The following is a 12,787-nucleotide window of genomic DNA, read 5'->3' on the forward strand; positions in this document are numbered from 1 at the left end:
CAAAAGGTTTTCTGGGTATTTCTAACATTAACTACAATGCACAATGAATGGCTGTGTATTATCTTTGCAGCTCTGCTAAGGGGAGTGGCTCTCATGGCTAACGTGCTTACCCTGCAGTACCTGGCATAGCTCTTTTTCATTAAGTTCAAACAAAGGGTTTTGCTATGGTGCTTACTCTGGGGGGAAAAAAAAAAAAACATAAGTTCTCAATTCAGGAACCTCACATCAATCAAAAGTATGGATGCTAGCTTCCTGCCCACAAAATTCTTAGAGACTGAATCTCAACTGGCAGCCCTGTTCACTGATGGAGTGTGAGAAAAGTCTGATACTATATGGTCTGGCTACCCTTTCTAATATTTTTTTTCCCCTGTGACTGTTAAATTAACCAAAACTAGTTGGTTCTGTTTGTACACTGTGTGGAATCAGTACCTGAGGAGTGGCGCATGGGATATTAGGATGAAATGGTACCAGGCCATTCACTTCATAACTGCCGTGGTGGCTACCGGGCACCTTTTGCAGAGAGACCATGACAGACACAGCCCACACTTCTGCTGTGCCTCCTCTCTCACACTAGTACTTCAATCATTACAGTCATATTTCTCTTTAATGATGGGATTTGTTCTCAGCTGATGAGATATATCAGTAGATGATTCTGTGATTATGCTAATATCACAGAATATATTTACTCAGACCTACTACATGGTAGAGGTCATTCACTCAAGCTGACCTCTTGATGTCTTCAAATAAAGTAAACATTGACATGAGCTGCTGTCACAACATACCATGTAATGTTTTACAGTGAACTTTCCGTATATACACTCTACAATAAAAAGTACATAAACTGGTAACATAGTTATGTGTTATAAAAATGTACACACTTGTATGTGTTAAAAGGGAGGCCTGAGTGCTCTATAGACCACCTCCCTGCCTTTATGTAAATGTGCCCCTAGAAGGGGAACTGAAGACCTCCTAATTCTTTGCGGCCATGGTTCCATGGCTACTTACTACTCAACTAGTAGAGACACAGTGTGTGTTGGGTACAGGTCATGTTCAGTGTCAATGCTGGCCATGCTCCCTTGTCTTCTCACAGACCCAGCTCCTAATACCCACTGTCCCCTATGCAGGGGCACGAGGTGGCAGGTGTGAGTCTTGGGGAGGGTAAGGTATGCAGACAGTTTCCTTCCAATTGTCACATCCAGGGACTCACCTTTCTGCTCAGACTCACAGCTTCTGCCCAATTTACTCCTCCCACCATCCAAAAAAAAAAAAAAAAAATCTCTCCAGGTTCATTTTTATTTAAAGACTCGGAAACACAGGCATCATAATTTGTCACCAATGCCAATTCTTCCAAAATCACATAGACATTGGTACATAACAGAAATACTGTGTGTATGTGTGTGCACATGCATGTGCACACACATGGAAGTATAAGGGTTTTCTTATACTTTGGTCGACTGCAATAGTTTTGTGGTGCCCAGCAAGGCATTCATACCCTACTGCCATCCTGTTTGCTACCCTTCCTCTTTCAGACCTCTGGGGGCTGGGATGTCCTATCATCTTGGTGACTTCCGACCTCACTCAGGACTCTGAACTATACTTTGCTATTCAAAGAAAATAATTTTGACTATCAAATACCACTGCACAACTTAGAAGTACATGTCATAGATACGGAATGTGAAGGCTCCAGATGAGGCTCTGGCCTCATCTTGGTTGCCAAGACATATGTCCTTGAGAAGAAAGGTGGCTAGAGAAAATGAACTTCTTTTCTGCTCTTGCCTGTGGATTGTATGGTGTTGAAGGCCAAAGGGCTGGATAATGTTCAAAATACTCCGACAATACATGAGGCTGGTCTTGTATTTTAAGGAGCCCCACTTTTACTTGCGAATGAGCTCCAGGGCCTCAGTTCCCTCATTTCCCTCAATGCCCACTCCTGATTCTGCTAGGAGAGGGGACAACTGGGGTTTTCTAATGGTACCTTGATATGTGTCCCAGCTTTCTATTAGACTATCCCCTACTAATCATCACTAAGTGGCCGGGCACATTCCCACTATGAACACATGTGGGCAGCAGCTGAGAGGAAAATGAGCCAGAGTTGGTCCTTTCTATTGGTTGGGAGATGCCCTCATTTAAGGGAAAAGGAAAAGACTATATTTTTATTATCTGGGAAACATGTCTCACCCAGAGTGTAAATCTGTGCACCGTTTTTCTTTTTGACAGCCTGAATTTAAACATACATAGGTCTTTTGTGCACAGGTGGGGAAGTAATTTAGCAATAACCTTCTGGTTGTCAGCAACCAGATTCCTTGTGCTTAAACCAGAGTTTCAGTTTCCCTTTGATTCATAAAAAGTTCTCAGGTCCGGTAAGTCCATGATCATCTAGAGGGTGGAAAAAATTTGCTTCCATGTGGCAGCCATGTGGCAGTCATAATTAGTCAACTTATGTCCCCAAATGGGAAGTTATCTTCAGATAAGTCTATTTCAAAGGCTTCATGTCAGACAAGAGATGCGTTTCTGTCATGTGTGGCATGTCTGAAAGTTAGTGCTAGCCACTACTACCAAAGACTACTTATTCAACTTAACTTAGGTCTGGAGGATTTTGTAAAAATATACATAAAGGATCCCAAATCATTTTTGAGATGATAAAAACTATTTTAATAGCGTGAATATCATACCTTCTGAAAGGCCCTTCAGGCTAGCTTTTGGGAAGTGAGTTGTTACATGTCTAATGAAACCAGAAAGCCCCAGAGTCAAGGTGGACCTTCTGCTCTCACTTTTCAGCACCCCTAGACTCTGCGCATCTGTAAGCCATGGACCAGACCATGTGCTCATAGTGCCTTTGCTCTCTAGCAGATGCAATTTTGCCTGGCTTGATGTGGGAAGTTGGTTTTTAAGAGGAAAAAAAACTCTTTTGCAAGGTAGTAACCTGAGCTTTGAAAAAAACTGTATTTTGAAGCAAGAATTCATGTTTTCCTTCCTCTCTCTCTCTCTCTCTCTCTCTCTCTCTCTCTCTCTCTCTCTCTCTTTCTCTCAATTGGGGATCAAATTTAGGCTCACATGCTTACTTAGAAAGTGCTCTTACCTGCTGAGCCATCTTCCCAGCTTCCAAATTATGTTTTGAGTATGATAATTGTTAGTCATTGTCTCTGCAGGCACCAAAAGAACTTTCTCCTACCCTAGGCCAGAATCAGCTTGTGTGTTTTTACTGCCACACAAAAGGGCAGTTGTATTTCCTTGGTATGTTTTCAGCTCTTGAATCATAAATTATCTCTGTCTAGACAAAGCTTGGGATTTGGGTAAGAGTTTAAAGATATCAGATGTTTCCAACTACCTACAACCTCATATTCACCCCACCGAGCACTGGCCAACACTCTGATGTTGAGGACAGAGGCTCCCCAGTGTGCTTCAAACTTCACATGGTAAGTATATAAAACTCTCCTTTGATGCCACCTCAGACATTTTGTCTTTCAAGCTCACTCAAGTCATTACTAGTTTTACAAAAAGGCAGCACCAGATGTATGAAAAATAGGCAATGTCTGACTTATACCTATTAGAAATATATAAAATCTAAGGGTTGTACATTAAAAAGATGTCATCAAAATGAAGCAATGTACAGGGACAGTGGTGTTGAAACTAATAGGTGTTGCTTATAATCCTGGCAGGAAACAAATCCACAAGGATTGTGCTCCAGTCCCCAACAAGACTTGTCTAGCACATCGTGAGGGACTCTCTAGACTCATATGAGGCCCCCGGATCATAAATACTCTTGCTGAGGGGCCAGGTGGCTGGTGTCTGAGGTATATAGAGAGGTGAATCCCAGGGCAGCAGGGAAAAATTCTCCCCAGCACTGCCAGCTCCAGCCCATAGCCCAGCCCTTCAGCCTCCCAGACTCCAAACCTTACACAGGCAGCTAGTTCCACTTTGGCTGCTGGATAGTACAGAAGTGGCCCATCTGCCCATGTGAGCACCTTCTTCTGTGCTATTGCCCATTCGGAGGAGCAGCATGGCCTTGAAGGATGGACACCCGTGTGTGCTCTTGGTTGAGGGTTCACGTGGAAGTGCGGCCTCCACAATTAGGACCCCACCCACCCTAGTCCGGATATCGTTGACAGGTGCCTCAGAAAAGCCCCCAGCCCTGGGTGCTGAAGCTCCTTCTGCTAACACTGTGGCTTCCTAGGCATCCTCCCCTGGCTGAAAAAGCCAGGTGAGAGCAACAACCCTCAGAAACTCTCCACAAAGCTGCCAGGGAAGAGGCCTGTGCGGCCATTCCGCTGCAGAGTCCCTTTGTACCAGCCATCCTCACGCTTCTTATGCACGAAGACAATGTCACCTTCTTTCAGCTCAATCTCTGCCTCACTCTGAGGAGGGTAGGAGACCACCACACGGTACCTGGGGGCGAGGGGAGAGGGGAGAAGGTACAGCATGTGAGCTCAGGGATTCGCTGCATTCCTGTGCCCTGCAACCCACCTGCTCATCAGTTACAGCCTCTCCCTCTTCTTCCCCTTCATGTAAGCTCTTGCAATTTGGGGTTACTTTTCCTACTTCATAAAATTTCTATTTATCTTTATTTCAATTTTATCCCAAACCCTTTAATTTTTTATTACAATGTTTTAAGAAGAAACTTCCTTTAGTGTCCTTTTAGACGCAGATCTAAGATGTAGGTATGCCTTCTTATTTAGCTCCCAGCCCCAACACAGCCCCTCAGATTCCCATTTTCCCTTCCACCTGCCTTGGTCTACAGTCCCTCATAGTTGGTTGGCTTCAGGGGTGATGCTGTTTTGGTCTGGAGACAAAGGCTGGGGACTTGGCTTGTTCCTTCCTGGCTCTGTGACTCTGGGCTTGTATCTTAACCTGTTTGTATACCAGTTTCTCCATCTGAAAGCAGGGCTCCTGGACTACTTCTCAGGTGGAGGTGACTGGGACCCCACCTTGTCTAGGAAAGGCACAGTGAAGACTGCTTTGCTTAAATGGCCTTTATTTTTTAAGTATATATATATTTTATTTATTTGCAAGCAAAAAGAGATAGAGATAAGAGATACAGACAGAATGGGCACACCAGGACCTCCAGCCTCTGCAAATGGACTTTAGATGCATGGATTATTTTGTGTATCTGGCTTTACATGGGCCCTAGGGAATTGAACCCAGGTTGTTAAGCTTTGCAGGCAAGTGCCATAATTGCTGAGTCATTTCTCCAGTGCCCAAATGGCCATTATTTTTAAGTGCGTTCCCCAAATAAGATATATAGCCTCAGATCTGACCTAGCTGAAGTCACATCATCATTGCCAACAAGGTCTAATTTTTCTCACATTCTATTTTTACAAGGTCTGGGTGCACAGTGTAGCCTCTGAAGATTCCTTCAAGCCTGTTTTACCAGCATGACATAAACTAAAACCAGAAACCGGACTTTTTCTGCCTCAACCTTCCAGGCACCTGGAGGACATGCTGCTGGCTATAGCTCTGACCAGTTGAAGATGGGGCAGGCCACCCAGGATATAATACCAGTATTGGAGCATTGGGCCAGTAACTTTTTCAAGAACCCAGAGCCTTGGGGTCTGCATTTGGCAGTGGCCCTGACAATGCTCCTCCATAAAACTGCTGCTAGCTCCTCTGAGCTCTCCTCTCTACTGGGCCTCGCCCTGGCCTATAGGCTTGAATAAACACTTAACAGCTTCTAAAAGCTCAAGGCTAACTCCTTAGCATGACCTTAGCCTCATTTAACATTCCTTCTTAAAAAACTTCAAACTTGCCAGATAAACTACAGTTTGTTCACGCACATAAGGATGAGACCTATCTTGAAGCCTCCCGCTCTCCAGGTGCCTGGCAGGTGGAGGGAGGGAAAGTCCTATCTGTGTATGAGGACAGGCCCACTGCGCTCCAGATACTAACCCAGATGCCCTCTCAGGAACCAATAATCCTTCCTGATACCTGTGAATTTTCATTTATGACTCTCTGAGTCCCCACTCACCTCACCCTGCTACATTGGTATAGTGGTTTGAAAGCAAAATGCCCCTCATAGGTTCTTATATTTGAAGACTTGGTTCCTAGCTATTGACACTGGGGAAGCTGTTTCTGTATCCTTCCCCAGGCCCAGTGCCACCCTAGCTGTTCCAAGTACATGGCTGCTCTGTCCAAGCCAGACAGGCAAGACCCTCAGGTCCCAAGACAGATAAGTTGCATGTGTCCATGAGGACCCGTGTGCATCCTACTGGTGGTGACCTACAAACCTCTACTTCCTCTCTGACCCTTTGGTCCTATTTCACTTCTCTAGGGAGAAAAAGATAAAGAGGGAGATGATTTCTCAGACTCTGAGTGCAAGTTTTGGCTTTGGCATTAACTGTCACATGTGAGGCATACAAGCAATTTTTAAACATGTAATTTGTAAGAAGGTAGTAATTTGATGCCTCTGATCAAGTCAATGATTTCATGAGTCCAGAGGCATGTGAATTCAATTTAGATGAGACAAGCATTTAATTTAATTTCTGTCCAGATCATTCCAAGACTCTGAGTGGCAGTGTGCTGTAGCAGCTTAGAAATGACAATAATACATCAATACCTGGGGCATAAAACTATAATTTCTTCACAAGCACAGATGTCTTCAACTTACTAAAAAATATTGCAAATTGTGAATATGGTCAGTTAAAAATGGACTTCATACATCTAACATATTGGGCATCCTAGGTTGGCCTTGTTTACATGAAGCATGATCAGAACACTGTCATTAGCCCATATTTGGGAAGACTCATCTAGTATGAAATCTGTTTTGTGTTGGCTATCTCATGTGACTGAATGAAAATTGCACTGAGTGAAAAAAGAGCCCATCATAAAGTAAAAAATCATAATTTGGTCCGTATGACTCAGGAACTATATGTAGTAGTTGCTAGTGCGGCTGTAAATGATCAACTTTTTAGCATCGTGACCCAAACTGGTTCTGAAGGCAATATCCAGCAGAGAGTACCACTGGGCCAAATTCCTGTCTGGTTGTTTCTTTCCAGAGGCTTTAGAAGAGAATCCATTACTTTACTCTTCCAGTCTATGGAAACTGTCTCCATCATGTTTCTAGAGGCCTCTTCTTCCATCCTCAAAGACAACAGGGCAAGTCATCACCTCACCTTTCCTGACTCTTCCTTGAGCCGTAAGTTCTCCCATGATTCCACTGTGCCCCTTGGACAATCTACTCATGCCTGATCTCCTTAGTGACAGGTGGCTATCAACCTTAATTTCACCTGCAAGAGGCTTAATTCCTCTTGTCACATACACTAATAAAACCATAGTTTGGGAGGGATTAGGGCATAGACCTTCTCAGTTTTCTCTGCTGAGAACCAAGGAAGTTTGCATAGAGGAGCTTTCTAGGAGATGGAGGCCAAACATTGCTATGTCTGGAGTTTAGGCCCTTCCTCCTCAGCAATATAGACTCCTTGGTTCTAACTACCCCACACTGCCCTTATGCCTGCATTCCTTCCTTTAAAATCACATACCAGCTGTGCATTCCTCAGTCCTTCCATGAACATCTGACATAGGTATGCAGGCCCAGAATGTCTGCTTCTTGCACTGGAGTTGAGCTAGCCCATGGAGCCAGATTCTCCATAGTCACATCCTCAGCCCCAATCTGCCTGGGCTCCCCAGACACCAGCTGGCCTGTGACTATGATTTTTTTTCTTCCCCACACTGTTGTCCTGATGAACACCATGGCCCCTTTGTGGGGCCTTTGAGTAAGTACCCTGTGGCTTGGGCTCTATAGTCAGAAAGCCCTCAGTTAAATCTCTCATTCAGCTACCAGCCAGCTGTGGGGCCATGAACAAGTTTCTTAGTTTTTTCTTCTGAGAATGGGATACTGAATTCATAATGTTCCTAAGGGTTATTAAATGGGTACTGAACATAATGTACTCCGGAAATACTGGTACACATAAGCTGCCTGCAGAGCCTCCTTATTCTGAGGTAAATGGCAGGATCTGAGTACCAGCCCTTTGCAGGACCCTCAGTGGATGATCCCTACTGTTTCTATAACCACAGATGTCAATACAGATGCCCATCCTAACTGGTCATCAGAAATAAAAAAAAAACCTGTGGCTTATATGTCCCTCCAGGGCCCTTCAGAGATTTGATCTGCTCATGGCCCCACCATAAGATGACCTCAGATGCAGCTCAAAGCATCTACATCTGTGGATGGTGGCTGTGATGTCAAAGCTAACAAAGTTGTGACATTTTGATATGATTGAAAAATAAATCCAAGGAATATTTCACAGTAGAAAGTTGCAGGAAATGTGAATTTTAGTGTCCTTCCATAGATCTTCTGGAACACAATGCTGTTTGTATATATGTGGTCTATAGTGGCCTTTCCACATCCCAGAAGAGGTGATGAGTTGCCACAGATATTCTATGGCCCACAGTGTTCAGCACTATTTACTATCCTATTTTTTGTCAGAAAGCCTTTGTGGCCCTTGATCTAGGTGGACCATTCTTACGCACTGATTGGTGCAGGGCACCATGTCTCCAAGGTTAGCAGACATGCAGATAGCTGCTGGCTTCCCTGGCTCCAGCACCAGTGTGGTTGAGCATGGAAATGGCAGAAATGGCAAAACTTCTTTCTCAGGATATGCTTTGTGTTTTTATTATTTAAGCAATGTTCAAATGAGTGGGAACTGAGCAAGTGCATGACCTATCACCTTTCCACAGTGCTTTCCATCCTTTAGCTGACAGCACTTTCAGGGTGCAACCACAGCACACAGATCTGCTTAGAAAGACAGGAGCTCAGGCCATATGTAAAACCCAGGCACCTTTTGCTTCTCAGTCTGAAACCTCAGCAGGTCACATCACTATAGCTTAGTTCCCAGTCTGTAAAACTTGAGGCTGAACTACATGAAATTGCTAATCTGGGTCAAAAGTGATGAGTATTGGCAGTTTCATATAGTTCACTGTAATAGACTGTATACCCTTGATACCAACTTTGGGATTACATAGCATGATCCCAAAATGTCACTGTGTGCTAAGGATCAAAGAGAAGCTGCTCTTTTGAACAAAGCACAGATGCACAGGGAACTTAGTTCAGGGGTCCATTCTAGAGTCCTGAAGGATTAGGGGAACTGAGTGTCATGAATATTTGTGATCAGAACCACATTGTATCTGACAAATTTCCTCATGAAGCAGATGAGCTGAGATTTGCTCCAGGTCTGATATAACAAGTGATATCTTATAAACTTGACCCTGTTTTCCCAATCCCCCAAGAGGGTTCCAGACATGAAGGGCTTCCCTGAAGCACTGTCATGGGGATGCAAGACCTCCTTCACTTCTTACCTTTCTCTGGGCAGTGGCTTGGGTTCAGGGCGGATGGCAGCCATGGACAAAGGTGCTTGCCGAGTGGGAGATGAGGAGAAATTCAGATCCAAAGAGCCTGCCTTTCTGTGCAGTGGCTCCAGCCCCATGGCCCCCTGCATCTCGCTCTCTATGGGGCAGGAGCCGGCTCTGCCATGGATGGATAATGAAGACACTTCAGGGCCTATGGCACCCTGCAGTGAGACATCCATGGCCAAGAGGGAGTCATGGGTTGGAGAGATGGATGGCGGGGAGCGTGACTTCTTCTTGGTGGATGCCCCCGTTAGCAGTTTCAGCAGCCCACTCTTCTTCTCCTTCTGCAGAGACACATAAGATTGAAACCAAGTAGGTTAGTACTTCTAGGAGAAGCAGCAGCCCAATGTAGAACTTAAAAGATAATCCTAGACAGAGCCAAGAACAAAGGCTTTATTTTCATTTACTGACAGGAGTGTCTTATGAGGCCCTGAACCAGCCTGTGGGCAGCTCCCACAGAGAGGTGCTATAGGCTAGGGATCCCACAACACTGAGATTCCCATTGCAAGGCCCAAGGAAATGTCATGGACTTTCATGGGTGGTGCCATAGGAGTCCACAATCAGCATAATTGCTTTGGACTGCCTGACAAGGGACACTGTTCCTATTGGGGCTTTCCATGAAGCCAGTACCACACTGAGGTCTGGCTTCTTTGAGGGAAGCCCCAGAAAATCTCCATATCATTCCCTGCTAATGTCAAATAACTTTTAAAGAAAACTGTAGGGTTTGCAGCCTAGCTCTGGGGCCGGGGGTGGTGGTAATCATTCTCTACACATAGACTAGTAGCCTCCAGCACAGGGCTGGTCTCCCTCACATGAATAGCAAGGGACAGGCTGGAACTGTTCCTCAGTGTCCTTTGCCTTGTATCTTCTCATTAGAAAATTCTCTGGCTAAACCACTAGTCCAGTTGGTATTCCCTTACTTAAGAAAAAGACCTGCTATGTGATGTGGGGAGACTTAGGGATAGACCAGGTGAGATGACTTACAGTCACGAGGCCTATTTCACCATCATCCCCTTTGTATGTCCAGAATCCTCATGGACATTCACCTCTGACCAATGGCCATGTGCTGGTGGAGCACCAGACACGGGGTGTTTGATAGAGGTCCAAGCTCTCTTCACACTACAGGGCTTCACCAATGAGATCTTAGATCACACAGTCTGAGCAAGCTCTAGAAACCTATCCAAGGGGCAGGCTTAGGCAGCTTGTATCAAATGCCACATGTGATGTTTTTGTCTGTACTAAATTCTGTGTGCTTCATGGAAAGTGAATGGATCTTGGCCTCCTCTTAGCAGTGTGAGTGTATGAAAAGTGCTTAAAACATTGCTCATTGATACGAAAAGTACTGTGTGTATGACAGAAAAAGCACTATTTTTATTCACTTAGGGCTGGGCTGTGCATGCATGAGTGTGGGTGAAGGGGGGGAGTAGGTAGCACATACACCACATAGAGGTTTCATAACCACACGCTCGATCTCAATTCGGGGCATTCATGGTTTGACTATGAGGTAGGTTTCTCCTGTTCAGTGGCAATGAGATGTACTGGTAGTGCTCAGAAGTCTGAAACTATAGACACTGAAGAGTCAGCCTTGACCACAGGGCTCACTGTGCCCTAAGGCAGATATCCCATTCCTTCCTACATCCTTTATCTGCACAGCTGCTACTTGGAGCAGTTAGTGGTGAAGCTTTCTCCAAATGTACCATCAGTGGATGTACACGAGCTAAAGCCAAGTCATGCACACATTGGTATGGATGAGCCCTTCCTCTGAAACTGGCCAGCAAGTCACCTGAAGTCTGCATTTGTTGATACCTGTGACCCAGTTGCCTGGCCAGAAAGGCTGTGGCTACTTTGGTATTCACATTAAAATTGTTCCATGTGGCATCACTGGCCAAAATGTCCTGTTACACCCTTTGGCCTTGAGGCTCATGTGACCATAGGCCCTCTCCTATGGCCCCCAAGAGCCAGGCTCTACAGAACGGTAGGTCAGGCTATGCCAGGCAATGTCCATATTTTACATAAATGTATGCACCCAGTACATATATACATAGACAATTAAGTGACTTTAAGTCTCAGAGTACATAGCTCACAGGTCCATCTGACCAGGACCTGAAGTCTGATTATTTGAAAGCTTCTGGCTCTGGTGACATACAACCTGGAAGTTTTTGGGGTAGCTCCCTTGACAATGAGTAGCCTCCCCCTTGCACAGTGACCCAAGACTCATGAACCTACACCTAGGCGGGTTTCCTTTCAGCTCTCCTGCTGGGCCCTACATAGTCTCATGGTAGGTAATCATGACAGCTGCTAGGAGAACCCATCCAGGGTGATCTTTGAATGGGGTAATCTCACCCCAGGGAATGCCTCTGGCATCTAGCCACCCACACACGCTGCTAAGCATCCTCCAATGCACAGGCAGCATCTATGGCAATAAGTTATTTGGTCTTAACACAACCAATGTGAAGAATTGGAATCCCTGCTACATAGGAACAGGGCATGTCATATGATGTGGGGAAGGAGCAGACCCACCTGGGTTCTCAGTCTAAGCCCATGCATGGTTTATTCTCATGATGTAGCCCTCCTCTCCACTCTGAATGAGGTGGGAGAGGCCAGCTAGCATGGGCCCTATTGTGCACCCCAACCCCAGATTTTTCTGATCATCCCCATGTACTTTCCTATCAGACGAGGCCAGATCACTATTTATCTTCTTCTCAGTTCCCCTCTGGAATACAAACTGTAGGAGGGGAAGAAGTATATTCATTCTGTTCACCACAGCATGCCAGAACCTGGAACAACACGTCAGGTTCTAATACTTCCTTGTCTAATGAACTGAATGCAGTGTTAGAGTTGTCAGTGTGCCTGAGCAGAAACTTGGGGTAACAAACAATTGCTCACAGGGTACCACAGGCTGTGAGAGTTGGTGGTATATGCCAATGAGCTGGGAGAAGGCAAAGCCCTGTCCTTTCACCCAGGCCACGGAGAATACTGGTTAAAAAGTCTAGCTTTAATGGTATATTTTGGCAAGGGATGGAATGGGTAAATGTAATGGGTAATTTTTCTCTGTTCCAGTTCTCCAGGATTAAGTATGACTCATCATGTTCTTATTTTGACTTGGACAAACACTGACATCATGACTGCAAAGACTTCTCTAAAACATCTGCTTTCCAGAATGAAATGCTGCTAATACCCTAAGCATCCAGTCATTACAAATCACTGCAAAGCTCTGCAAAATAGTGACTTGTCATGCTTATGCAATTCATGCAATATGGAGAGAGATGTTCCAGTCACTTCCCTGGGGGTCATCCCATGTGACACAGGTAAGAGTTAACCAATGGATACTTTGCTGCATGTGTTGAAGACAGGCTCATGGATCAGTTTTTGAGGCAACCATGTTGGAGATAACAGCTTTTATGGAATACTGTAGGTTAGGGGCTGAAGAGAAGGCTGAGCAGTTAAA

At 45.0% G+C, this 12,787-nt stretch overlaps 1 protein-coding gene across 2 annotated transcripts in view; it reads right to left on the bottom strand.

The window, feature by feature from the left end:
* Positions 1-1,279: 1,279 nt before the first annotated feature.
* The window catches only part of Sh3rf3 (SH3 domain containing ring finger 3), a 335,504-nt gene continuing 323,996 nt past the window's right edge, over positions 1,280-12,787 (bottom strand). For both annotated transcript variants that reach the window (XM_045147152.1, XM_004651809.2), the window contains 2 exons: positions 9,289-9,623; positions 1,280-4,386 (listed from right to left, as the gene is read on the bottom strand). In XM_045147152.1, the coding sequence (XP_045003087.1) occupies positions 4,218-4,386; positions 9,289-9,623 (504 nt within the window). In that variant the 3' untranslated portion in view covers positions 1,280-4,217. The remainder of the gene's footprint in view (positions 4,387-9,288; positions 9,624-12,787) is intronic.

Source organism: Jaculus jaculus, chromosome 4, assembly GCF_020740685.1.
Source record: "Jaculus jaculus isolate mJacJac1 chromosome 4, mJacJac1.mat.Y.cur, whole genome shotgun sequence".
NCBI classification, from domain to species: Eukaryota; Metazoa; Chordata; class Mammalia; order Rodentia; family Dipodidae; genus Jaculus; species Jaculus jaculus.